This window comes from Tamandua tetradactyla, chromosome 6, assembly GCF_023851605.1.
Source record: "Tamandua tetradactyla isolate mTamTet1 chromosome 6, mTamTet1.pri, whole genome shotgun sequence".
NCBI lineage: Eukaryota > Metazoa > Chordata > Mammalia > Pilosa > Myrmecophagidae > Tamandua > Tamandua tetradactyla.
In genome coordinates, this window is record NC_135332.1 from 99,999,146 (window position 1) to 100,026,733 (window position 27,588).

At 40.2% G+C, this 27,588-nt stretch overlaps 1 protein-coding gene and 1 long non-coding RNA gene across 3 annotated transcripts in view; one reads left to right on the forward strand and one right to left on the reverse strand.

Moving 5' to 3' along the window:
* On the forward strand, positions 1–25,114 carry LOC143686250 (uncharacterized). Of its 2 annotated transcripts, none has more exons than XR_013176989.1 (4): positions 1–348; positions 22,601–22,775; positions 23,205–23,291; positions 23,999–25,114. It is a non-coding gene; the product is annotated as an uncharacterized LOC143686250 (long non-coding RNA). The 2 variants fall into 2 exon arrangements; XR_013176988.1 differs by having other exon boundaries at positions 23,208–23,291.
* The window catches only part of LOC143686249 (short-chain dehydrogenase/reductase family 16C member 6-like), a 21,648-nt gene continuing 17,748 nt past the window's right edge, over positions 23,689–27,588 (reverse strand). The window contains exons 5-6 of the mRNA XM_077163199.1: positions 25,368–25,493; positions 23,689–23,837 (exon numbers count right to left, since the gene is read on the reverse strand). Coding sequence (XP_077019314.1) covers positions 23,711–23,837; positions 25,368–25,493 — 253 coding nt within the window. The 3' untranslated portion in view covers positions 23,689–23,710. The remainder of the gene's footprint in view (positions 23,838–25,367; positions 25,494–27,588) is intronic.

The following is a 27,588-nucleotide window of genomic DNA, read 5'->3' on the forward strand; positions in this document are numbered from 1 at the left end:
ACCCACTTTTCTCTGGCCGGGAGATGGAGCCTGGCGAAACGCGATGGTGCCTCCCCCACGCGCATTCTTTCAGCGGTGTGGCTCACTGTAGCACCCACTTGGGGAAGTTTACAAATTCCGACGCCCAGGCCGCACCCTGGATAATTTGATCAGATTTTCTCAGTTGTGGAAAGTCGGGGGAGCCCAGTCATCAGCATTTCAAAAGGGCCCCAGGTGAGGCCAAAGCACACCCCCAAGGTTGGCATCCCTTGCGTCAGGCAGAGCGGAGGGATGCAGCGGCGACCTTAAGGCGACGGTGCCAGACTCCATCTCGGGCTAAGGTCTTGGAGCCTCCTGGGCCCTGCGGAGGTAAGGCGTGTGGGCGAAGGGGTTGAGCGCGCCAGCGGTGGGTGGGTTGACCGTGGGAGCGGGTGCGGCGCTGGAAGGTGACCGAGGGAAAGGAGCCAGGGGAGGTTTGAGAAGTTTGTTCCAACAAAATTAAGTAAGGTGAAAAAAAAAAGTAAAAGAAAAATTCAACAGCGCGCTGCGACTTCACTGGTGTTTATGGAACATCTCTGTGTACAAAGATCCAGAAGATACAGCGATGATAATCTGTCCAGGAAAAAAAGGTTTAAAAAGTCAAGTTAATACTGGACGGGCCACGGTGACTTAGCAGGCAGAGTTCTCGCCTCCCATGCTGGAGACCCGGTTCGATTCCTGGCACCTCCCTATGCAAGAAATAAAAAATAAAAGTCAGTTAATACAATTAGGTAATCATCTAATATGGGAGTAAGACGCCCCGGAAAGGTTTATCTTACAGGGTGGAGTTTGCTGGGTGGCACAAGTAACAGAAATGTCAACAAAGTTATGGGGTGTTGAAGGACAAACTAGGTGTCAGGACAAGATTGGGTTTGGTATTAATGTGATCGCTGAGTGGACCTGACACAAGTGGCAGAGGCACAGAGTGGTCTTGGAAGCGGGTTTGTGAGGAGCTGCATTTTTTGTTCTTTCCTTGACTGAGAGAAGAAACAGGTTTTGTAAGTCTGAGAATGTAGGTGTGGGGGAGGGCCTTGTGTGTTCCCACTGACTAGGAGAGCAGTCTTGGGTCACGTGGGCAGTGGCAAGCAATTGAAAGCTTTTGAGTAGCTGCCTGTAGAAGATCAGGCTGGCGGGGGTGTGTGTACATGTGTGTGCATGTTCAAGTGTGTGCATCTTTGCACGTGTCCATTTGAGCACATGTGAACATACACCTTGGTTTCATGTCAGTAGCATCATCTAGAGGCGTGTGCAGTGTTAGTCTCTGTGCAGAGCTCTGGGAGACCTTGAACAGAGCTCTTGGGCTTCCAGCCAATGGGGGAGACAGATTCATAAACTGCACGTGCAGATGAGGGTTATGCACCGCAGGTGCCAGGCACCTTGAAAGGAGTGGCCCTAACCACCCTGGAGATGAGGAGCTGGACTGGAAGGGCCTTTTAGACTGCCAGATAGAATAGGCCCATGTTTGGAGGTGAGCAACACCTGGTTGGGGGCATGGAGTAAGGCACAGAAGTGTTAGGTGATGGTCCCAAGTTCACCCAGCCCAAGAGCAAGAGTTCGTGTGGGTGAACTTTGGAAACATTAACCCTATGTAATCTTCATGGTATTTCTTTGCCTAGTCCTGAGCTGTCACTCTCCCTCCTGTTCAGAAAGCCTGAGTGGATCTCAAGAAATAGATCTTGAGCATTATTAGTTATCTCAGTTACAAAGTATGGATATAAGCCATAGGGGAGCTAGAAGCCTGCAGTTTGGAGAAGGCTTCTCTTTGTGTGTGTGTGTGTGTGTGTGTGTGTGTGTGTGTGTGTGTGTGGGAGGAACCCAAAGGATTTGCCATAATCCTGGAAGCTAATAGGGAATTTTTTTTTTTTTTGGCTTAAACAATGGGAATTTATTGTATCAGAGGTTAAAAGGCTGGCTTCCTTCTGGAGTTGGTAGCATTCTGACTGGCTGCAATTCTTGGGTTCCTTGGTTTTGCTGTCACATGGAAATGTCACATTCTCTTCTGGGTTCTGCTGACTTCTAGCTTCTTTCTTCTTCCTTTGCTTTTTCTTCTTTTTAAAAATGTTTTTCATTATTAGATATAAACATATTCAAAACAGCTATCTTCTCTGTTATAATAGAATAGGTTTCAAAGTTTGGTATGGGTTACAGTTCAACAATTTCAGGTTTTTCCTTCTAGCTGTTCCAAGACGCTGGAGACTAAAAGAAATATCAGTATAATGATACAGCAGTCATACTCATTTGTTAAATCCTATCTTCTCTGTTATAATACTTCCTTCTCCTTTGATTCATCTCTCAAACTTTAGGGGTATTTGAGCTTTGCCCGTTCTAAGTTTTTAATACTGGAATGTGGTGTTGACAATATAGGATAAGGGGTTGGAATTAGTTGATGTTCTTGGAGAGACTGGCCCCCCTGGGTTTCAGGGCTTATCTGACCTAGGAACCATTGGAGGCTATAGGTTTCTGGAAAGTAAACTTAGTGCATGAAACTTTCGTAGAATCTGAGGTAAAGCCTTACGTGTTCTTTAGGGTTCTTTAGGGTTGGCAAGCTGTGACAATTAGCAAATCTAGCTGAAGCTTGTGTAAGAATAGCCTCCAGAATAGCCTCTCAACTAGATTTGGACTCTCGTAGCCACTGATACCTTATTTTGTTACAATTCTTTTCCCCATTTTGGTTAGGAAGGGCTTGTCGATCCGCGGGTGCCAGGGCTGAACTCGTCTCTGGTAGTTTTGTCCCACGTTGCCAGGGAGACTTTCACCCCTGAATATCATGTCCTATGTAGGGGGGAGGGTAATGATTTTCCTTGCAGAGATGGGCTTAGAGAGGGATAGGCCATATTTGAGCAACAGAAGAGGTTTTCTAGAAGTAACAGGGAATTTTTAAAGGGTCCTTTCTGGCACACACTAGGGTTGGGTTATTTACGATGGAAGATACATAGTGGACTACTAAAGATGTGAAAAAATGGTCTAACCTTGCTATTACGCAAAGAAAATGTGTGTTAAAACATTTCTTGCCTTCCAAATGGACAAATACTATTTAAAAGAATGTCTTCATAAGGAAAGGTTGTAAATGATAAATTTCTGGAGAGCAGTTTATCAGTATGTATCAGGACTGAATGTATTTATACCTTCTGATCCAAGTCTACCTATAAGACTTTGTCTTCAAAAAAAAAGTGTCATTTGTTGCCCTTAGGAAGGGAAACTGTGTAGCTTTGAGTCAGGGATGGGAAGGAGACTTTCACTGTACTGATCATGTAAATGTTTTACCATTTTAGGAAATAAGTATATAAGCAAAAATAGATTAATCGTCATTGTATAAGGTATATGTTTAGATGGCGTACTCTGTAGCCACTTTTAAAAAATAAATTTAAGTTTTTTGAGGTTATAGGGAAAATACTCTTTTTAAGCACATACTCTGAGCTTAAAAATGTAATATGACTGAATATCTAATATTATCCTAATTGTCTATGAAAATTTCATTTATATGCATTAAGAATACGTAAGTCCCCCGAATAGCTAAAAGCATCCTAAAAAAGAAGAACGAAGTAGGAGGATTAACACTTCCTGATTTTAAAACTTATTAAAAAGCCACAGTGGTCAAAACAGGCACAAAGATAGAGTTATTGACCAATGTAATTGAATCAAGAGTGCAGAAATAGACCATTAAATCTATGGTCAGTTGATTTTTGGCAAGGGTCCCAAATCCATTGAATTGGAAGAAAATAGCCTTTTCAATAAACGGGCATGGGAGAACTGGATATCAATAGCCAAAAGAATGAAAGAGGACCCTTACCTCACACCCTATGCAAAAATTAACTCAGAGTGGATCAAACACCTAAATATAAGAATAGTGCCGTCAAGCTTCTAGAAGAAAATGTAGGGAAACCTCTTCAAAACCTAGTAATAGGAGATAGCTTCCTAAACTTTAAACCCAAAGCATAAGCAACAAAAGAAAAAATAGATAAAAGGAAACTCCTCAAAATCAAATGCTATTGCACCTCAAAAGACTGTCAAAAGATGAAGAGGCAGCCAATTCAATAGGAGAAAATATTTGGAAATCACACATCAGACAAAGGTTTGATATCCTGTATACATAAAGAAATCATACAACTCAATAACAAAAGAGCAAGCAACCCAATTAAAAGTGGGCCAAAGATATGACTAGGTGTGTTGGTTTGAAAGGATGTATGGACCCTAGAAAAGCCATGTTTTAATCAAAATCCCGTTTCGTAAAGGCAGAGTAATCCCTATTCAATACTATATATTTGAATCTGTAATTAGATCATCTCCCTGAAGATGTAACCCAATCAAGTGTGGTTGTTAAGCTGAATTAGGGGAGATGTGTCTCCACCCATTTGGGTGGGTCTTGATTGGTTTACTGGGGTCCTATAAAAGAGGAAGCATTTTGGAGAATGGGAGATCTCTGAGAGAGAGCAGAGAATGACATAGCCACGAGAAGCAGACTCTACCAGCCAGTGAACTTTGGAGATGAAGAAGGAAAATGCCTCCTGGGGAGCTTCATGAAACAGGAAGCCAGGAGAGAAAGCTAGCAGATGATGGCATGTTTGCCATGTGCCCTTCCAGCTGAGAGAGAAAAATCCTGACTATGTTTGCCACATACCTTCTCACTTTAGAGAGAAACCCTGAATGTCATCAGCTTTCTTGAACCAGGTATCTCTCCCTGGGTGCCTTTGATGGGGCATTTCTATAGACTTGCTTTAATTGGGGGCATTTTCTTGGCTTTTGAACTGTAAACTAGCAACTTATTAAATTCCCCTTTTTAAAAGCCCTTCTGTTTCTGGTATGTTGCATTCCGGCAGCTAGCAAATAGAACACTGGGCATTTTTCTGAAAGCAAATAGAGATGGATCAAAAACACATAAAGAGATGCTCATTTTCATTAGCTATAAGGCAAATGCAGATCAAGACTACAATGAGGTACTACCTCACACCTATAAGAATGGCTGGTATTAAACAAACAGGAAACTATAAATGTTGGAGAGGATGTGGAGAAATTGGGACACTTATGCACTGCTGATGGGAATGTATAATGGTACAGCTGCTATGGAACATAGTTTGGTGGTTCCTAAGGGAACTAAATATCAAGTTGCCCTATGACCTGGCAAAAGCACTACTTGGTATATACCCAGAAAAGCTGAAAGCAGTAACACAAACAGACATTTGCACACCGATGTCATAGCAGTATTACTGAAAATTGCCAAAAGATGGAAACAATCCAAGTGCCCATCAACAGATGAGTGGATTAACAAAATGTGGTGTATACATACGATGGAATATTATACAGCAATAAGACGAAATGATGTCTTGAAGCACATGACAAGATGAATAAGCCTTGAAGACATAAAGCTGAGTGAAATATGATGGACACAAAAGTACAGATACTATAGGACTCCACTTTTATAACCATGGTAAAGTTAGAATTGGAGGCTTATAATACAGAATATAGGGGAATTAGAGATACATAGGACCTGGAGATGGGTGAACAGTTAGCTAATGAGGTTGAACTCAAATGTAAGGGAATAGATAGGAGTGAAGGTGGTTTACTAGGGGTTTATATGTAATATTGCCATATTGAAGGTGACCATGATTGAAAGGGGTTGTATAGACTTGTTAGGCCACTGATTAACACTACAAACATAAATAAGTTCTTGCATGAACTACTTCAAAGGTATGATTCTTGTATGAACTACTTCAAAGGTATGATTCTTGTACAAAGAGTGTTGAAGTCTAGGGTACAGAGGGAAAACTGGTATTGCATGCTATGGGCTGTGTTTAACAAGAAAACATCAGCAGTACCACAGCAACAGCAGTACCTCATAAATAATGAGGGGAGGGACAAGAGTTAAGGGGATGTTTAGATTTCCTATTTGGTGAGGGTGTGTGTATAGGTTATTTTTCATGAAATTATCTAAAATTGAGAGTGCTGATAAACTGTGGACTTTGGGCATTATACATGATGCTGAATGAATAGAGGTGGCTGAAGGATACAGTGACTGAGAAATAGATTGGGGAACAAGGATGTATGCATATGATCGAATATTGTGCTGCTACAAAAAGCTGTGAAGTTGTGAGGAATGCAACATTGTGAATGAACCTGTGGGATGTTGGGTGAGGCAAAATAAACCAGAAGCGAAGGAGCAATTATTGTGTGGTCTCCTTTAGACAATATTTGTAAGAAAATAGGGGCCTAGATTGTAAACTCTTATAGTAGTCACATTTAGTCCAGAGTGGGAATTATTATTTCTGGATTTTGAGAGACTGTTTTATATATGTGTAACCCGGTATTTAGAAATAAGAATGAAGCTGATCAAGTCTGGGTTAAGGTAATTCAGAACATAGGAGTAAGGAAGACATTGTCTATATTTTAGAACCTCACCTATTCTTTGAGACCAAAGGAAGAAAGGTTTATTCTGTTCAGAACCTAAATTTTTTTGTAGCACGTAATCTAACTCAACCTGTTTGGATAATTTATTTAAACAAAACACAGGGAGCCCAGAATAAGGCCTTCAATCCTGTATAGTTTAATATAATGCCTGGATACATCCTAGGATATATATATATATATATATATTTAATATGTTAAATTAAGCAGATAATAAAAAAGTATTGGTAAAGTCCCTTGAAGGATGGGAGAAAAAATAAGGAACTATTAAACTTTACCACTGGGGAAACCTCTGATACTGTGTCAAACATTAGGGACACCCAAATCAATAGGGCCTGCCCTTGATCATGAGGCTTGGTCTTGAGAAGCTTATATATGTAGCAGAGATGCTTGGCCTACCTGTAGGTGTGCCTAAGAGTTACTTCTGGAGGTCCCCTTTTATTGTTTAGATGTGGCCTCACTCTCTCTAAGCCAATTCTGTGGGTGAAATTATTGCCTTCCCCTCCTATGTGGGCCATGATGTCCAGGGGTGAAAGTCTCCCTGGCAGCATGGGAGATGACTCTTGGGGATGAGTGCAGCACTTGGGATCAACAATGTGATCCTGACCTAAAGGGGGAAAAGAAGTGCTACAAATAAGGTAGCAGTGGTCGAGAGAGTTCAAATAAAGTCAAGAGGCTGCCTCTAGGTCACCCTTACGCACGCCACAGTTAGGCATTGCTACCTATCATTAACTTGCCAAACCCCAACCCAAACCATTCCAGCTAATCCTGAAGAACACCTAGGGCATTATATAAGATTCTACAAAGCTTCCATGCACTACGGTGACTTTCCAGAAACCTACAACCATCAGATGAGTCACTGGAACAGATATGTCCTCAAACCTAGAGGGCCCAGCCTCTTCAGAACATCAGCTACTTCCTTCTCCCTACCTCATATTATTGACAGCCCCTTCCAACATGGAAAAGTTAGAATGGGCATAGCCCAAATACCCCTCAAGTGTGGGGTGGAAAGATCAAAGGTGATGGTGGAGCTATACAGAGAAGGTAGGGTTTAACAAATAAGTATGATTGCTGAATCATTGTACGGGTATATATTTTAGTCTCCAGTATCTTAGAGTAGCTAGAAGTAAAAACCTAAAATTGTGGAATTGTAATCCATACCAAACTCTGAAATCTGTTTGACAACTCTTTCTCAAGAGCTAAACATTCTTGAATTATCCAGAAGGTTTTTTGATAAATTACCCAGAAGGTTCTTGCACCCCAGGGCAAAGTACAAGTAAGAGTCAGAATAGAGGATAGCTGCTTCATTTTGCGGGGGTACAACAGGACAAAGATGACAATAAAGAGAGCTAAGAATAAAGGACCAGCAGCCCTTCGGCTGTTCACACGCACATCTGTTTTAGGAAAGAAACTGTATGGAGTTTAAAAACCTGTGTGGTGGTTTGAAGCTGTATGTACCCCAGAAAAACATGGTCTTAAATTTAACCTATTCCTGTGGGTTTGACCCTGTGGTAAGTATGACCTTTTGGTGAAGCTACTTCAGTGAGGGTGTGACCCACCTCAATCAGGATGAGTCTCAATGCTATTACCAGAGTCCTTTATAAAATGGAATGAAATTCAGACAGAGGAAGAGAAAGCCACCGAAAGTGAGAAGCTGAAATGAAACGTGGAAGAGAAGGGAGACACCAGGAGATACTGCCATGTATCTTGCCGTGTGATCAATTAAGGACCCAGGATCGCCGGCAGCCAGCCTTAGAATGCCATCGGCTTCAGGGGAGGAAGCAACACATTGATAATACTTTGGTTTGGACATCTTCCCGGCCTCAAAACCACGAGTGACACAGGGGTGTAAATCTCCCTGGCAGCGTGGGCCAGGACTCCCAGAATGAACTGGGACCTGGTGCGATGGGATTGAGAAAGCCTTCTTGACCAAGGGGGGGGAAGAGAAATGAGACTAAATAAAGTTTCAGTGGCTGAGAGATTTCAGAGAGTCGAGATGTTAAGCTGGAGGTTATTCTTATGCATTATATAGATATCCCTTTTTAGCTTATGGTGTGTTAGAGTGTCTGGAGGAACTATTGAATTATATTCCAGTAGCCTTGATTCTTGAAGATTATATAACTATATAGCTTTTACAGTATGATCATGTGTTTGTGTAAACCTTGTGTCTGAGGCTCCTCTTATTCAGGATATGGGCAGATGAGTAAAAAAATAAGGAAAAGTAAATAGATAAATAATAGGGGGAATAAGGCATAAGAAAGAATTAGGTAGATTGCAGTTTGAGGGAGGGGTAAGGGGTATGGGATGTATGAGTTCTTTTTTCTTTTTTTAATTTTTTCTGGAGTGATGCAGATGTTCTAAAAATGATCATGGTGATGAATATACACACCTATGTGGTGATACTGTGAGCCATTGATAGTATACAGTGGATGGACTGTATGTGTGTGAAGATTTCTTAATAAAACTATTTTTTAAAAGGGTTCCCAACAAAACTTATTGTGGCGAGTAACACACAGCTGTTACAAATTTACTAAAACTCAACCTTAAAATGGGTATGTTTTATAGTATATGAACTACACACCTAAAAAAATCTGTTGGAGAGAGAGAGAGAGGAAAAAAAAATACCTGTTTTGCTCCTTGCCCACATGGTGTTTCCACAAAAACTTTGTCAAAAGCTAAAGCAGACATACATGAAGTTTTTTTTTTTTTTTCTTGTCTCATGGGCAGACATCAGGAATCGAACCCGGGTCTTCAGCATGGCAGGTGAGAAATCTGCCACTGAGCTACTCTTGCCCACCCCCCCCCAAACCAAACCAAACCAAGCAAACAGAAAAAAGCTAAAATAGACAATTGGTGTCCTTCACTGTGGTATTTCTGTTGGTCAAAGAAAGAATCAAAAGGGAAAAGAACCCCCAAAAGACAAAGGCAGGATGAAAAGAGAAAAGGTATCTGGGCCATGAGACGATGGTTGTGTCTGAATCATCTTTCTTTCCACATGATTTCAGCAAAGTGAGAGTTACTAAACCAGATCAAATCGACATTAATTCATTACCATGCCACGTCACCCTGTGATTACTCAGGCTGGCGATGGGCTGGGGAGTGTTTGTTCAAGGTAATGATGATCTTTGAATAAATGGAAGGACAGAAACAAACTTCCACCAACACATTGCTTTGTCCTTCTGGTGACAGTGGAAGGAAGAATGCTAGGCCTTCTAAAGATGCACTTGGAACACACGTGCCCGGTCTTTACACTGTCTTCCTTGTGACTCGGCTTTCTAAAACTTTCACCTTTCTTTGTATAACAGTTTCTTTCCCCAACAAGGCGGCACTACAAATGGGCCCTGCCTCCTTCAACTCTTGGGCTAATGATTCACATGTTTTCTTCCTTGACATGAGACAAATGTACTTGTTTCCTACTTCTGTTCCAGCTAACACTGCTTTCAACTTGTCGTGGAACAGGTGAACCTCCTTTTAAGCTAATCCTATTCTTCTCTGAGGATTGTATAATCTCCTCCTGCCAAAATCAAAACGGTATCACAAAAGAAGCCATTTTGGTAAAACTAATATATTTTGAGTGAATCATCTGGTTACTGTAGTTTTTTGTTCTCTTTTACAAAGTAACCCCCAATGTGTTCTTTTAAGAAGACTTTTTTTAAAAGCAAAAAGTGTGTATATATATATATATATGTTTTTAAAATTTTTATTAATAAAACCAATCAACATACAACACGAATATTCTTAATGGATGAACATTCCATACTCAGTTGTGCAGTCGCTGGCTCACATTGTCATCACATAGTTGTATATTCATCACCATGATCATTTCTCAGAACATTTACATCACTCCAGAAAAAGAAATAAAAAGAAAAAAAGAAAAAACTCTTACATACCATACCTGTTACCCCTCCCTCTCACTGACCACTAGTATTTCCCTCTATCCAATTTATTTTAACATTTGTTCCCCCATTATTTATTTTTAATTCATTTTTTTTTACTCATCTGTCCATGCCATAGATAAAAGGAGCATCAGAACAAGGTTTTCACAATCACACAATCACTTTGTGAAAGCTGTATCATCCTAAAGAAACATGGCTACTGGAACACAGTTCTACAGTTTCAGGCACTTCCTTTTAGCCTCTCTAATACACCTTAACAAGTGGATATCTATGTAATGCATAAGAATAACCTCCAGGATACCCTCTCGACTCTGTTTGAAATATCTCAGCCACTGACACTTTATTTAGTCTCATTTCTCTTTTTCCCCTTTTGGTTGAGAAGGTTTTCTCAATCCCTTGATGCGGAGTCCCAGCTCATTCTAGGATTTCTGTCCCACATTGCCAGCGAGGTTTACACCCCTGCGAGTTTTGTCCCACGTAGAGAGGGGGAGGGCAGTGAGTTTGCTTGTTGTGTTGGCTGAGAGAGAGAGGCCACATCTGAGCAACAAAAAGGGTTCTCTGGGGGTGAATCTTAGGTCTAATTTAAAGTAGGCTTAGCCTATCCTTTGTGGGGATAAATTTCAATGGGACAAACCCAAGATTGAGGGCCTGGCCTATTGATTTGGTTGTCCTCACTGCTTGTGAGAATATCAAGAATTCTCCAAATGGGGAAGCTGAATTTTCCTTCTTTCTCAGCACTCCCCCAAGGGGACTTTGCAAATACTTTTTTATTCACTGTTCAAATCACTCTGGGATTTATCGGGGCATCACATTGGACAAACCTACAAAATCTCATACCCTATTCAAGGTTCCACATACTTATGGTGTTCACTTAAACTGTCCATTTAAGTTATATTAAGAGATGCACTAGTCAAAATATAAATTTTGTATCAAATAAACATTTTTTGCTTTAGTTTCACACATAAGTTAAAATTTCAAAATATGAATTACCATCTGTTTTCAACACCCTGCAATATTGACATTCCTTTGTTCTTCCTCATGCAAAAACATTTTTAAATTTGTACATTTAGTCACTATTATTGTACACTTTAGGTATTTCTTTATTATGCCATCTCAGTCTTTATTGTCTATCTTTCCTTCTGATTTTATTTGTGCCCCCAGCCCTCCTCCCTCTATCATTCTCACATTCAGCTTCATTCTGTGTACTAACAGTATTGTATTACAGTTAGGCAATATTGTACTATTCATTTCTGAATTTTTACAATAAGTCCTGTTGTACAATCTGTATCCCTTCAGCTCCAATTACCCAATGTGTACCCTGTTTCTATCTCCTGTTGGTCTCTGTTCTTAACTGAAATTCTCCAAGTTCATTAACTAATGTTCGTATCGGTGAGAAAACACAGTCTTTGTCCTTTTGTTTCTGGCTCATCTCACTCAGCATAATGTCCTCAAGGTCCATCCATGTTGTTATATATTTCATAACTGTATTCTGTCTTACAGCTGCGTAATATTCCATTGTATGTATATACCACAGCTTGTTGAGCCACTTGTCTGTTGATGGACATTTGGGCTGTTTCCATCTATTGGCAATTGTAAATACTGCTGCTATAAACATTTGGTGTACAGATGTCTGTTTGTGTCCTTGTCCTCATGTCCTCTGAATAGATACCTAGCAATGGTATTGCCGGATCATGTGGCAATTCTATACTTAGCTTCCTGAGGAACTGTCAAACTGCCTTCCACAGTGGTTGTACCATTTTACATTCCCACCAACAGTGGATGTGTGCCTCTTTCTCCACATCCTTTCCAGGACTTGTGGTTTTCTGTTTAATTGATAATGGGCCACTCTAGGGGGTATAGATGATATCTCATTATGGTTTTGATTTGCATTTCCCTAATAGTCAGGGAAGTTGAGCATCTTTTCATGTGCCTTTTAGCCATTTGCATTTCCTCTTCTGAGAAGTGTCTGTTCATATCTTTTGCCCATTTTGTAATTGGGTTGTTTTGTCTTTTTGTTGTTGAGTTGAACAATCTCTTTATATAAGAAAGTATGTAAATTTTAATCACTGTTGTTTTTAATATTATAAAACAATGTATGACAGTTGTAAAAAAAAAAAGAGCCATATAACCAAGAAACACACCTCACAACACCTGAAGTCTTTGTTCCCTCACTCAATTCTGTTTCCCTCCAGAGGTAAGCAGTGTGAACGGTTTGGTGTGTGCCTCCTATATCCATTCTTCTGTAAATTCCACATACACAGACACACACACACACACAGACATGTATGAACAAATGAAAGGGGAAAGAAAAATGTGAATAAAAACACAAAGAGGAAAAGGGCTACCCGTGAGGAATGATGGGGGGATGAGAAACATAACCAAACTCATAAATTTGACATCAATAGAATAATTCTGCATTTTTCCATTTAACTGAACCTAGGAAGCTTGCCCTGCCAGTAAGCATAGTTCTTGCTTTGTTCATTTTGTTAACTTCATATAACTCTATTATATGGCCCTACCATGATTAATGGGGAAAATAAAAACATGCATTTAAGTGGTTTCTAGTTTTTTGCTATTTCAAACAAGCTTCAGTGAAAATCCTTGTCCATATGTCTTCCAGTGAATGTCAGTGTTTTGACGTGGTCAATTCCTCAATGTGAAATAGCAGTGTCAAAAAGAATAACTACTGCCCATTTGCTTTCCATGAAGGATAATCCAAGTTATGTTTCCTTGAATGTTTGTCCCTGCACCTCCAACAATCCTGGGTTTTTATCTCACTTTTTAATCTTCAGATATCGATTGATGAAATAAAAGTTACTCCCGTTCAATTTGCATTTCCCTTAATGCCTATGAAATGTGGCATCTGTTCAGATGTTTTAAGTTATTTCTTTTACTTGTCTGGGAACTGCATGTGCATTTCTTTACCCAATTTTCCTACTGTTCTTCCCAAATTCATTTATAGAAACACATGTATTATGGCTCATTATCAATTATCAATTGTGAATCTATGTGAAAATAGTTTCTCCTAGTCTGTGGCTTGTCATTTTACTTTGCTTATGAAATCTTCTTGCTATACTGAAGCTTACATTTGTTTATGTTATCAAATCAACAATTTATGGTTTCTGGGTGTTTTTTTTTTTCTTGTCCAGCCCCAAACTACAAAATAATTTTCCTTTATTTTACTTTTGTTTGTTTCTATATTAAGGCTCCCAACTAGATACTCATGTTCCATTTCTACTGTCTGTAAATGTTTACTGAAATGGAGTAGCTCTGAGTTGTTGCTGTTGGAAACGACAATACATTTCTGTAGTTCCTTCCCGCAGTGTGTTTTTTGTTTTGTTTTGTTTTTGCATGGGCAGGCACCAGGAATCGAACCCAGGTCTCCAGCATGACAGGCAAGAACTCTGCCACTGAGCCACTGTGGCACCACCCCTCAGTGTGTTTTGATGTAAGGTATCTTCTGCTTTTGTTCTATAAGTGGGATCCAATCTACTTATCAACCTTTAATCATTCTAACTCATAGCCTTTCTTTTTTTTTTTAGTATTGTTATATTATTCACATTTTTATATCTTCCCTTTCATTTAAATGAGATTTTGGAAAAATATAGAATAGAAAAATATAGAATAGCATGTGTTCAGTCTGTCTTTTATGAATAGCGTGGTGAGTACATATAGTCTAAGAAACATTTTTATTATGAAGGAAAAATACATGCAGAACAGATTTTTGGAAAATACAAAACATAAAGAAGAATATTAAAAATCAAATAAAATTTCATTACTCTATAATAAAAATGTTAAGATGATGAATTCACTTCATGTATTCTTTTTTAATTTTTTAAATTGAATACTATAACATAGATACAAAGCAAAGAAAGAAAAAGCAGTAGTTTTCAAAGCACTCTTCAACAAGTAGTTAGAGGACAGATCCCAGAGTTTGTCAGGGGCTACTATACAATCTTAGATTTTACCTTCTAGCTGTGCCAGAATGTAGGAGGCTAGAAGAAATAAATATTTTATCATCACAATTGACTTTTTTTTTCTTTTTTGTGATAAAGAATATATATACAAAAAAGCAATAAATTTCAAAGCACAGTACAACAATTAGTTGTAGAACAGATTTCAGAGTTTGGCATGGGTTATAATTCCACAATTTTAGGTTTTTACTTCTAGCTGTAAGAGCTTACAATCTAGGCCTCTGTTTTCTTACAAGCGTTTTCTAAAGGAGACCATACAATAATTGCTGTTTTGTTTCTGTGTTTATTTTGCCTCACCCAGTGACACACAGGTTCATTCACAATATTGCATGCCCACAACTTTATTCTTTGTGTAGCAGCGCAATATTTAATCAGATATATACATTATCATTTGCCAGTCTACTTCTCATTCAGTAAAAATTTAATCTCTCCCTCAGTTTTAAAAGACAATTGGTTGGATACATAATTCTTGACTGGAAGTCTTTTTCTTTCAGGATAAAAACTTAGATATATCATACCACTGCCTTCTTGCCCCCATGGTTTCTGGTGACAAATCAGAACTTAGTCTTATTGAGCATCCATTGTGTATGATGAATCTACTTTCAGAATTCTCTCTTTATCTTTGGCATTTGCCATTCTGAATAGTACGTGTCTTGGAATAGGATTTATTCTTTATGGCAAATGTTGCACTTCTTGGACATTTGTATCTAAGACTTTCACAGGAGTTGAGAAATTTCAGCCATTATTTCCTCAAATAGTCTTTCTGTCCCCTTTCCCTTCTCTTTGCATTCTGGCACACTCAGGATGCATATATTTGTGCACTTTGTACTGTAATTCAATTCCTTGAGATCTTGCTCAATTTTTTTCCTACTCCTTTCATATCTGTTCTTCTGTCTGCTTTACTTCACATATCCCATCTTCTAGTTCACTGATGCTTTCTTCTGCCTGTTCAAATCTGCTGTTGTATGACTCTAGTGTATTTTAATCTCTTCTGTTGCGCCTTTCTTTCTCATAAGTTCTGCATTTTTCTTTGCATGCTTTTGAATTATTCTTTATGCTAAGTGTCTTCTTACTATCCTTTATCTCTTTAGCCCTATTTTCTTTCATCTTCTTGAATTCATTTAGTAGATTTGTTTGAACATCTTAGGTTGTTTGTTCCAAATTCTGCCTTCTCCAATTTTTAAAATTTATTCCTTTGACTGGGACATATATCTTTGTTTCCTAGTATGGTTTGTCATTTTTTGTTCAGGTCTAAGCACCTGATTACATTGATGAGTTTACTCTTATGGTCAGTTGAGTAACCAATAAAATCAAAGATTCTTTGTCTTTGATTTTATAGTTGATTGACTTTGAGTTACTGCTCTTCTTTTTTTTCTTTTTACCAAGTGTGATTTATTTTAGGTATACAAGGGTGTTTCAACACAATAAAATCAATTAATGTAATACACCACATTAACACATTGAAATGGAAAAATGACATGATCATTACAATTGATGCAAAAAAGAAATTTGACAAATTCCTACATCTTTCCTTTTTAAAATATTTTTATTGAGTTTTTAAAATTTTATTTTATTTTTTTACAGCTCTTCTCTGACACTTGGTTCAACTTCTTCTAGATCTTTAGAACAGCCTCTGTTTAACTGATCAAAATGGGGCCAGGATTCAAAGAAGGGGGTATAGACCAATGCCAAAGGGCCCTGAGGAGAGGGTCAGGACAGACACCGAAATCCTTCCTTTTTTTGGATGCCTGAAACTGTGCTTTCCTGGCTTGCCAAGCAGATGTTGTTCTTTAGCAAGGTATTTTTCCATAGCCCTAAGGAGGGAGTGTGTTTTTCAACCTCCACGGGCTCCTGGCTCAGTCAATGTCTTCAGGGAATCTTGTTGGGACAGAACTTCAGTCCAGAGCTGGACCCAGTGTTCCAAACTCACTGATCACTGGGGACTTAGCTGTGCTCCTCCTACCCATTCCCAGGGAGGAAGCCCTGCATGTGCCTCTCCATCTGCAGCAGCCAGCCACAGATTGTACAGAGGCTGCTTGCCTCGAGAGTGGAGAATGGGCACCGGCCCCTGTCGCAGAGAGAGTCACCCAGCTTTTTTTGCCCCAGCTTCTCAGTCTTGCCTGACTGCTGTATAGTACTCCCCTGGCCTCCAGAGCCCCAGGACCATTGTTTCAAATAGTTTCTGCCTGTCCACCAGTTGCTTTTGGAGGAAGAGTATGTTCTGCAGCTCCCTTCACCACCATCTCCCCTGTAAGTTTTTGATCGGGTGTGTACTCCTCCTTGTGCTTCTGTGAGAAAAGTCACAGCCATGTGGTTTTATAGCACTGCCTTGTACATAACATAGCTGTAATGCCTCAGTTTATTGTGGAGAGGCAGTGCTCAGTATTACCAAGAGCCATGGGCACAAACTTTCAGAAGGTTTCTATATTGAATGTGGTGTCATTATCATCTCCTCAGGGGAATAAAAACAGATCAAATAATCCCACTAAGAGATTACAGACCTATTTCACCTCCCTCTTCTAATAGGCTCAATTAATAGCACTGGGATTGTGCCTGATATTTTAGCATGTATCCAGGAGAAGCCATGAGTGCATCTCCCCATCCACCCAGGCACAGTCATGGCTATGTGAATGTGCTGCATAATCACTGTCTTCCATTATGAGAAGTTCATTAGATATCGGGGCATTAGCCTCAGTTGGCAAAAAACCAGTCACTGCTATTTAGGACCTGGGGAAGGTAGATTGTGTCCCAGGGTGTTTAGCTCCACCTCCAATGAATGAACCGTATCACCTGTGATGTCAGTGATGTTCAAGGTTGCCACTGCCTTCTGTTGCTTTGGATCCAGCCTTGGACAAAGAGGACCATGAAGAGGATCAATCCTCCATTGCTGCTCAAAGGCATGAGGCTGCAAACTCAAGAGTGGAATCAGTTGTAGGTGCCCACCCTTTAGGCGTAAACTAAAAATATGTTTTCAGTGGTGTGCCAAGTGTTAGTATAAGCAGTTAGCCATCTTAAACAGCATAAACCAGCAGCAACAGGATAAAGAACTTTTTAGAAACACAAATTGGGCTATCTCACCCTTTTAATTAATGCAAGACTTTTGTTGGGTCCTCTCCCAGCAGTGACCTCTTCGCAACAGAACTCACTCTGGCTGACTGTACCATACCTTTGATCCCACTGGGGGAGTGGCTGCTGCCTCTATAATAGTGTTAAAAGTAATCTAGGGCACCGTCACCACAGCCATGTCCTTTGGGATTGGATGCTTACCTGCCCATTGCCACTATGTCTCTCTCCAGGTCCTCTCTCTTCCAAATATGTCAGCATCAGCTCTTGCAGTAGGAGCCTCCTGCCTTCTCAGCAAGAAGATCCCAGGCCATTCCTTGGGCATTGTCCACCCAGACTCCATGGTATTATTTTGGTGACAGGGAGATGAGTTGTAGTGTTATTTTATCTCGGGTGGCATTTAGCTTAAGGTTCCAGATCTCTATCCATTTTTATACTTGAGGCCTCACATATGGGCTGGTGCTACCAGGAAGCTAAAGGCTGGCTCGCTTCCCTTGGTGGATACTGCCTTGAGTTTCTGATAGCCTCTGGTAGGACCCTTGACCATGAATCAGTGCCAGTGGTGACCAGATGTGGCACATTCATGAGAACCAACCAGACAGCTCTTAGCTGAGCCTGTGGACTTTTGTGTCCCCTTTCTGTCTCTACCCATAAGGTGCCCTTTGCTGGATGTATGGCCACTGTTGTCCTGGGGTGGGTGGGAGGGTGTTCCTGCTCCTTTCCTTATCCATCAGGATAAGGTGCAACTCTGGGGCCTCTTGTAAATCATGGTGTATGTTATGGGCCCCAGAAGGGCTTGTAACTCCAGTGAGATGGGACTAGATGTTATGTGTTGTATTAGTTAGGGTTCTCTAGAGAAACTGAATCAACAGGAACACTCGCAAATATAAAATTTATAAAAGCGTCTCACGTGACCGTGGGAACTCAGAGTCCAAAATCCACAGGGCAGACTGTGAAGCCGGTGATTCCGATGGAGGGTCTGGATGAACTCCACAGGAGAGGCTCGCCAGCCGAAGCAGGAAGAACCTGTCTCTTCTGAATCCTCCTTGAAAGGCTTCCAGTGATTAGATTGAGCATCACTCATTGCAGAAGACACTCCCCTTTGGCTGATTACAAATGGAATCAGCTGTGGATGCAGCTGACATGATCGTGATTTAATTCTGTGAAATGTCTTCATTGCAACAGACAGGCCAGCACTTGCCCAACCAGACAAACAGGTCCCACCACTTGGCCAAGTTGATACATGAACCTGACCATGACACGTGTCCTCTCTGCTGTAGAAATGCATGCCACTATGCTAGGGTGCCATTCTGGGCTACCATAGAAGCAGGTCTCACAAACAGCCCCTATACTTATCCCTTAATATGATATGTAGTTTTCACTTCCACTGCCATATCCCCCTGTGATGGCTTCTCCTTGTAGTGGAGCTTGATTTACAGCCAGGAGTTGATTGTCTAGGATGGCAGAACATTGCTTAGTTCCTCTGAAGAATTGAGACCAAAACCCTATGGAGATCCATGTCTTCCTGTCCCTTTGCCATAGGGCCCACCCCATTGTGTCCTCTGTGAAGGAGACATCTAGCTCAAATGGTCACCCTAGAGTTACACTTTGTGGGGCCTGTTCTTGGGCTACTAAACTTTTTGCTTTAATAAAGCCTTCCTCTTCCTTGTTCCCCAAATCCCATACTGATCCCTTTTTTTACTATTCTATACAGGGGGTGTAGGTATTGTGCCAAATGAGTAATGGACACTCTCCAATAGCCCAGTAATCCTGCAAAATTCTGCATCTCTTTAACTGCTTATGGGTGGTGATAAGCTTGGCTCTTAGTTAGCATAGTAGATGCTAAAACATGAGTCTTGCGCAATTGGTTGGCCCCCAGAAACTTGATGGTGTTTCGTGGGCACTTCATTTTCTGGGAGTTGATTGCCTGTGTTTTCTGCAAGTACTTGTAGAACCTGTCTTTTGGCTTTCAGTAGAAGACTTGGGTCTACAGAGGTTTATAGGATATTATCCACCTATGTTCAGGTACTCCTGAAAATGAACACAAGGTGGCCAGGTCCCTGGCTGCCAATCTGTGATGGATAGTAGGGCTATGTAGATGTCCTTAGGGAAAGATCTGGAAGGTTCACTGTCTTTCCTCTCATGTGAAGGCAAACATGTCCTGTACCTGTTTCTTGGCATACAGGAGAAAGCATCAGCCAAATCCCCGCCTGCACAATAGGTCCCTCAACTGATTACTACTCTCTCTTTTAGGCAAGCCTCTTAGGGGTTATAAGGCCAATGAAACTGCCATGTTATCCCTTCCTTTTGTGTCCAGTCTTGTGTTAGGTTACTGGTGACTTGGGGTCCTTGGTCATTAGTAATGACACTGGGTATGTCATATAGCATTTGCAGTTTCTCTTGTGCTGTAGTGGATTCTGGGAGCAGAGATTTGGGTCACCCTTGAAATGAAAGGGATGGTGCCCACAGCTCCTCTGGCTCCAGCCTGGCTTCGGTGTCCAGCCAGGGATGACAACCTAGTCTGCGAAGCACCTTGGCACCATGCGCGTTCCGCAGCTGCTGCCGCTGCTTGGGGTCCTGGATGAAGCCAGGTCTCTGAGCCATTCTGTGCCATGCTGGCACCATCCTAGCCATGCCCTGATCCCCGCGGCCCCTGTGGCTGCTATGATGGGGTTCACCCTGGACGCCTTCCCCTCCGGGTGGCTTCTGTCACGGCAGAGCTCGCCTAAGGGCTGCAGCCCAGGCGGGCCTGGAGAAGGGTGGATGGGCCGAGGAAGGACCCCGCCATGACTCTGCGCCTCTGCCTCACCTCGTTAGTTTTCCCTTATTTTGTATAAGGGGACCAGCACACAGAAATGCCACCCCAAAATGGTCCTCGGAGCTGATCACCTGGACGGCCTTATCACTCTCCTTTAGGCTCAGAGGGGGAGGCCTGGCCCGAGGCCACTCAGGATGCAGGAAGGCACCCCAGGGGCCAGCCAGCTGTGGCAGGCCGTCTTTTCATGGGGCAGCCTTTCATCTGACTCCAGGAAACACTTTTTCCTTCGGTGTCAGCTCCTGTGCAGGAGGCTGGGACAAGTGTGGGATCTTCCCTGGCTTTAAAGCCCCATGCCCCCTCCGAGGGTGAATAACTTCATGGACATAGCCTCAGAGGCCCGACTTATAAGAATCCTCTTGCTTGTGGAAGCTCAAAGCACCCACGCCTCAGTCCAGTATTTGTAGTTCACTAACCACTGTTCCCAGTCCAATACCATTTACCTCTCAGGGACCCTTTGTATCCTAAGCAGTATTGCTTAGAAGCATATTTGACATTTCATTCTTACCAGGTTACCAGGAGAACACAGCTAGGAGTTCACCTATGGGAAAATTCTCATGCAGAGAGGCAAAAGGCCTTGCTAACCCTTTATCCACAGTATGCAAATACAAAAGAAAGGTAACAGATAAACTGATTGTGTGTTTTTTAAATATTGCAAACCTAATAAATTAGAAGTCAGACTCTCAACAATATTAAGCAGGAAATAGGCAAAACTGAAGAAAGCATAAGTCTGTGTAACTAATAACTATCACCTAGATCTTGTACCTTATTTAGTGACTCTTATTCATCATTATATTTCTAGTACCATATGTAGGAGGTTCTTAGTCAATATTTGTTGAGTGAATGAATGAATGAATGAATGAATAAAAGACTCTCTTCAAATTGAAAATAGGGCAGGCCCAATTTTAGAAGCAACAGGATCCAGTTTTGGCTGAAGCAAGTAAAAGCTGATAGGACGGACCTTCTGACGCCTTAGTGAGGGGCTGTAGGACCAGTTTATTTAGTGAGAAACAGCATCCCCAAACCATGGCTAGAGTGGACCGAGTTATAAGACAATACACACAGCAGCTCTTGAGGCCGTAAGGAAAAACTTTGAGCACTTGGTTAAGAAGGCAGAGGTGTCTAAATTTTGGAGACAGATTTTACTAACAAAACTGTCCCAAGGTAACTTTCATATCCCTGAAAAGATTATTTATCTGGAATGCTTAAGGGCTTTATTAATTAAAAATTTCTTCTCTAGTTCATGTCAAATTAAACGATGCTTTCTGTGTATGAAGGTAGAAATACAGCGTTTCAAATGATATGCTAGAACTTTTGGAAACCGAATGCCCACTTTTCTCGGTTAACAAAAGACATACTTTACTGAAAATTTCAATTTTTGGTTTTGCTGTTATTCCCTAGCTGTCCAACCTGATAGAGGCAAAGCTGCAGGGATGACCAGTGACCAGGGCTCAGGGACCATGCGGAACCTAGAAAGGGACAGTGTGTGGAATGGCTTGCCAGATGACCGGCATTAGTGATGTACATTCCATATGAATAAACATTTTTTCAGTGGGGGTTTGTATCGTGTATTCGGATACATCAATGGAAGGAATATTTTATTGCATCAATTATGTAAATAGTTTCCTTCTCAAGCCAGTATTGTGGAAAGGTCTTATATACACGTTTTCTTTCTCTTCAATAGAGTAAAAACTAGGAAATGGTTCGATCCATTCGGATGCAAACAAGTAAATGGTTAGCAGAGCGCATCCGGCCTGGGCTGTGGGTCCCGCAGCGCGCGTGCAGCGCTGGGTTGGGAGGGGCGGTAAGCGCTGGAGGCCCCGCCCTGGGGGCGCGGGGTGCTGGAGCCCGCGGCGAGGAAACCCGGGCGCCAAGGGCGGCCGTGGCTCAGCGCTCCCTGGCAGAGAACGACTGCCAACATTAACATATTGTTAATATTTTCAATAAGTCCTCAAAAGAAAGTACTTTTTAATGTCATAAAAGGTTACTGAGTTCTGGGTACTGGATCTTTTAATTCTCAGCAGATTCAGATCATCCTGAATGAAAAAGGTAAGTAGGTGACAACTGTCCTACATCAGACGTCTTTTGTCAGCTAACAGTATATAAATGAAGCTTTATGATTTTAAATTCCTTGCTGCTTTTATTCGTATGTCTAGTTAACTCTCCGAGAGAGAACGTTATGCTTGATAATGAAGTCAGTTTATTCGCAGCATTGAATTTTCTCAGAAAAAAAGTGTAAAGGGAAATGTGTAAAAAGAAATAGGTTTTTAGTTTTGCTACTTGTAAAATGGAATTACTTTCCATGCGGTGAATAAAGGACACTTTAAATATGCTTTAAAGAAATATTTCCTTGCACCAGAGAAATGTTCTTTAAATAAATAATTTTACTTGTTTCTATTTTGTTTTAATACGTTTTTTTTTGTGTGTGTGCCCAGGATGGATTAAAATTTTTACCTGCTTCCTATTTCTGGCTCCACTGCTGCTACTTCCCTTTTGTATGGAAGAAAACACCTTTCTGTGTTGCTTCTCATTCCACTAAGAATTACTGAGAATATATTCTTCGTAAAGAAAGGGGAAGAATATGAAGTGACAGAACTTTATGGTCATCAGGTGTGTCAAAATTAAGAGCTAAGACATGTAAAAAAGACTAGCCTTTCACATTATATAGTTGAATACATGGAATATTCCTTTGTAGCTCCAATTGTGAGGTTGTATGTTAATCATAATTTTATTAATTTGTAAAATTAACAGTTTTAATTTTAAAATTAAAAAGTGGGAATTCTTGCTAAAATTTTGGTAGCATGTGTTATGAAGGTCGTCATTTTTGTGGGAAAAGGATAGTTCTGAAATAAATTACCTTTTCATTTGGAAGAATAATTAAGTCAGCACTGTACCTTATGTTTTGCAAAAAAAAGTCTCAAATGGGTGAAAGACTAAATATAAAAAATAATTATGCAATGGTGATTATCAAATGAAGAATTAACAAATTGCTTTTTTTTAAAATAAAGGGTTAGTGACAGATTTATTTTCTCTAATAAGCAGGGTCACTTGAACTAAGGAGCTTGAAATGATTATCAACTCCAGTAAAAATTAATTGGCAATTCAGATAAGCCTTCATTTTGCGAGGTAAGACTAATTTTTCTTAATTACAAAACTACTGGGTGTCTTCAAATCTCATGTTGAAAAATCAGCCCCAAACACTGATTTACAAAGTGGTTATTTACAATGAAAGTATCATATATTACCTGTTTCAGGTCAATTTGCATTAACCTATTTTTAACTGTATTTTTACTGACTTCATCGGAAAGGCTGTAATATCCTTATTTACAAACTTAAAAAATAAAACAGCAAAAACTGAATGGTTCGTTTGAAAGCCTAGAACAAGTAATTATTGTGTACCCCATGTCCTGGGAATAAGGTTGCCAGTTTTGGCAGCCCCATTGAGTCCTCAGCAGACCAAAGTGCGTTAAGCCTTAGGATGAATTCCAGAGAGTTCATTTTTATAACACTATGCGTTTATTGTACTGCCACCTTTGAGACTTGACCTATTGGTGTTTCTCCTCACTTTTAGCTTGAACATCATTTTCATTTGCTCTCCCTTTGAAAGAATCCATGGAGTGGGTAATTCCGAGGTAGTCAGCCAGTGCAAGAGTCATTTTTACAGACATTATTCTAGAGATAAGCAGAGAAAAAATTATGAGCCTTTAAGAGAAATCAAAGAGACTTTTTTTGTGAAGAGTAATTGCAAACTACACAAAACATGAACTGCCGTGACCCGTCCTGTGCACACATCACTAAATGGAAGCGACTAACAGAAATGTGTTTCCTCCCAGGTGCTGAGCATCATACAATTTCCTCTACTCCAGAAATCCCTGCTCTGAATATACATGAAGATCACCCCAAGAGCTTTCAAGAAACACAATACTCAGATTACAGTTTTTACATCCATTATACTCACTGAGTTTTGTGGAAAGACTGTGGTGTTCCATTCGCTAGACTAACAAATGGTAGCAAAAGCTAGAAAGAAAACCAGAGTAATTAAAGTGGAATAGTCAGTGAGTTGGCCCCAGGTGTCAGTAGTTTTATATGTTCTGCAGGTGAATCTGGTGTGCCTTCAAGGTGGAGAATCACTGCTTCAGTCCTTGAGAGGTGAACTCTTAGCTAGCTCTCTTAAGATCAGCTCAGTTCTGATTCACTTCAGCAAATATGTATCGCATACTTATTATATATTAGGTGCTAGAGGAAGGAGTAAAAAACAGCTCAGAAAATATTACCCTGTACATATGGAGCCTGCAGTCTAGTAAGGAGAACAGTGGTACAAGTATCTACGGGTGCGACAAGTGCTTTGAAAGGGCAGTGGCAGATGTGATGGAGTTGTGATGCAATTCCTTGAGTCAAGGAATTGGGGCAGCTCTTGAGTAAGGATTAGTAGTACGTGGCCATCTTAGAAACTCCTGTGCCCATATATGTTTGGTGAATGCATGAACCAACCTAGCGTGTCACAGAAATAGGGTAAGGCAGGAAAGAACATAGTTCTGTAACAGCAAATCCCTGGTTGTGCTTCTGCTCTGCTTGTAGTACAGCAAGGGAGGATTGCATCAAGATGGAAAGATCTTGTATGTCTGTAATCCCATCTGCCTTAGAGTTACCCATCATGAAGGGGGTAATGACAGCAGCTATACCCTGATGGGTTTGGAGGACTAAATGTGATGCATGCAGAGTGGTCAGCTCAGTGCTTGGTGAAGAGTAGGTCTTGGAAGATAGAGGTCTGGGACAATTCAATTCACGAATTTGTTGGAGCTTATAGCAGAGGTCTTACATGAAGTAAATATTGAAACGAGGAACTTGCCAACTGTCCTCACCCTTTATCTGGCTGTACACTCGGGATTTTGGTCCTTTGCTTTCCAAACAGAACTCTACAATGTCAAACTAAAAGAATTCACCCCCCCCCCCCAAAATAATAATGAAAATTATTTAGGCTCTGTTTATCCTATGTTGAAATAGATAATTTATACTCTGTAAGGCCTAACAGTTGCTAAATTTTGTCAGTCTATGATGGTCCAATAAATTTTCTTTGCACTATTGAAGTTCTTCCTTTAAAATTAAAAAAAATCTGAAGTTGCTTTCTAGGCAGAAGAGTTAGCAAGGATTGGAAGATTTGTTCACGAACAACCAAAGTGATAGAAGTCATTATTAACTTACTGTTTAAGCACCAATAGTGGGTAGGTAAGTTTGGGCATTGTTACATAAACTTGGTCCTCTAAAATGGCTTTTATAATGGTTTGGGCCACATACTCCTGCTCTAATTGAGGTAACAGAAATGGATACCTGCAATAACAACAATAAAAGGTTATTTGATAAATGCAGAATTTTTTGTTGCTGACATCATGGGCATCACTTTTTAAAATTTCAGATCTGGAGTTGTAAGATAGCTCTAACTATATACCAGTGTTCATAGCAGCATTATTCGCAATCGCTAAAAATTGGAAACAACCCAAGTGTCTATCACCTGATGAGTGGATAAACAAAACGTGGTACGTACTTCACAATGTGTTGTTCAGCAGTAAGAAGAGATGAGTCTGAAGCATATGACAACATGGATGAACCTTGAGGACATTATGGTGAATGCAATAGGCTAGATACAAAATGACAAATTGGTACGATCTCGCTAATATGAACCGATTATAATATGTAAACTCATAGAGAATCAGGAATATACCTTATCAGGAGATAGAATGAAGCAAGAGCATGGAGAATGATTGCTTAATATGTGCAGAGTTTTTAACTAGGCTGAATTGAAATGTTTGGGATTGGGTAGAGGTGATGGTAGCACAGTATTGTGAGTGTAATTGGTGGTGCTGAATTGTGTGTGAATGTGGTTGACAGGGGAAGTTCACAATCAGAAGGAAAACCAGAGGTTAAAACCTAGGATTACATAAAACAATAAATCTTGTGGTGGACAAAGACTGTGATTAACAGTCCACATATAAAAAAAATTCTTCCATGGACTTGAACAAATGTGTGAAACTACTATAAGGAGTTAATAATAGAGTGGTGTATGGGGAAAAACATACTTGGTAAACTATGAACTATATTTAACTGTAATATCTTAATATTCTTTCATCAACAGCAACAAATATACTATACCAATGCTAGGAGTCAGTAATGGAGGGGAGGGATAAGGGGTATGGGATGTTTTGGGTTTTCTCGCTTTTTTTTTGGAGTAATGAAAATGTTCTAAAATTAATTGTGGTGATGAATGCCCAAGAGTATGATGATACTGTGAGCAATTGATTTGTATATTTTAGATGGATTGTATAGTGTGTGAATATATCTCAATAAAATCTCATTGAAAAAAGAGACAGCTATAAATAGTCAAATAAAATGTGGAAAGTAGGGATGGTCTTGTGTTTTTTTCTCATAAGCAGTGTTGGAACTAGTGCTAATACATTTAATTCCCTAGAGTGAACTCCCTGCCCTTGCTGATTTTCTGTTATACGATGGTATAAATACATGGAAGGAATTGCTTTTAGATATTTTTTGTGTCTTTCTTCCCTCCCTCCACGCCAAATAATTATATCCTATTAAGAAGCAAGTTTTAAAAAGTTTATTTGACCAAAACCCCTCTGTTGGGCATATATAATGTGTCTTTAATTTAGGCATGCCATTGTTTTAGCATTAAGACAGAAATAGGTATTTATGATATTACTGCTGTCAAATCAAAGGATTGAAATGGATGGGCGCATTGATTAAACTCCCATAAGGTATTCCTTTGATATTTCTTTCTTACTTGATACACGTCCTCTCAGAAAAAAAAATCTGTTTATCTTGGCTGATTCAAAATTACCTTGATTTTCCATAATTGAATGTTGACAATTTAGCCTTTATATTTTATTCTCTAAGAATTTTCTTAGGACTTTAGCTGAAAGGATACTGACATTTATAATTACATGTAATCTACAGATCATTGCTTTTTTCATTCCCTACCATTTTAGAATTATCAGTATTTCTTTTTCTGACTCTTATTTTTTTAGCTTGCACGTTATCTTGGGACCCCAAGATTTCAGAAGTCATCATTGACCATCACTGCCTTTATCAGCTGCCATGTTGCCTAGTGTTGGGTGGCCACGTTTCCTCTGTGAACTCAGGATTTTGGTTTTGTCCTTATCAGTCCAAAGAAGCTGATGTGTTGTCAGAAAATGTTTCTTAGCAAATCCGATTGTGTTCTTTCTGCTTTCATCATTGGAAAATTTGCGTGCTGCTCATGAGGATTTTCAACGTACAAACGTAGGTAGAAGACTATCATAAACAGTGGTGTGCTGGAAAGTGTAACAATGGTCTCTCCGTGTATGCGGACTTCTGGGTAGATGGTGGAGCCTAGGGACTAAATTTACCCCTGCTTCACGGAGCAAGAAATGACCAG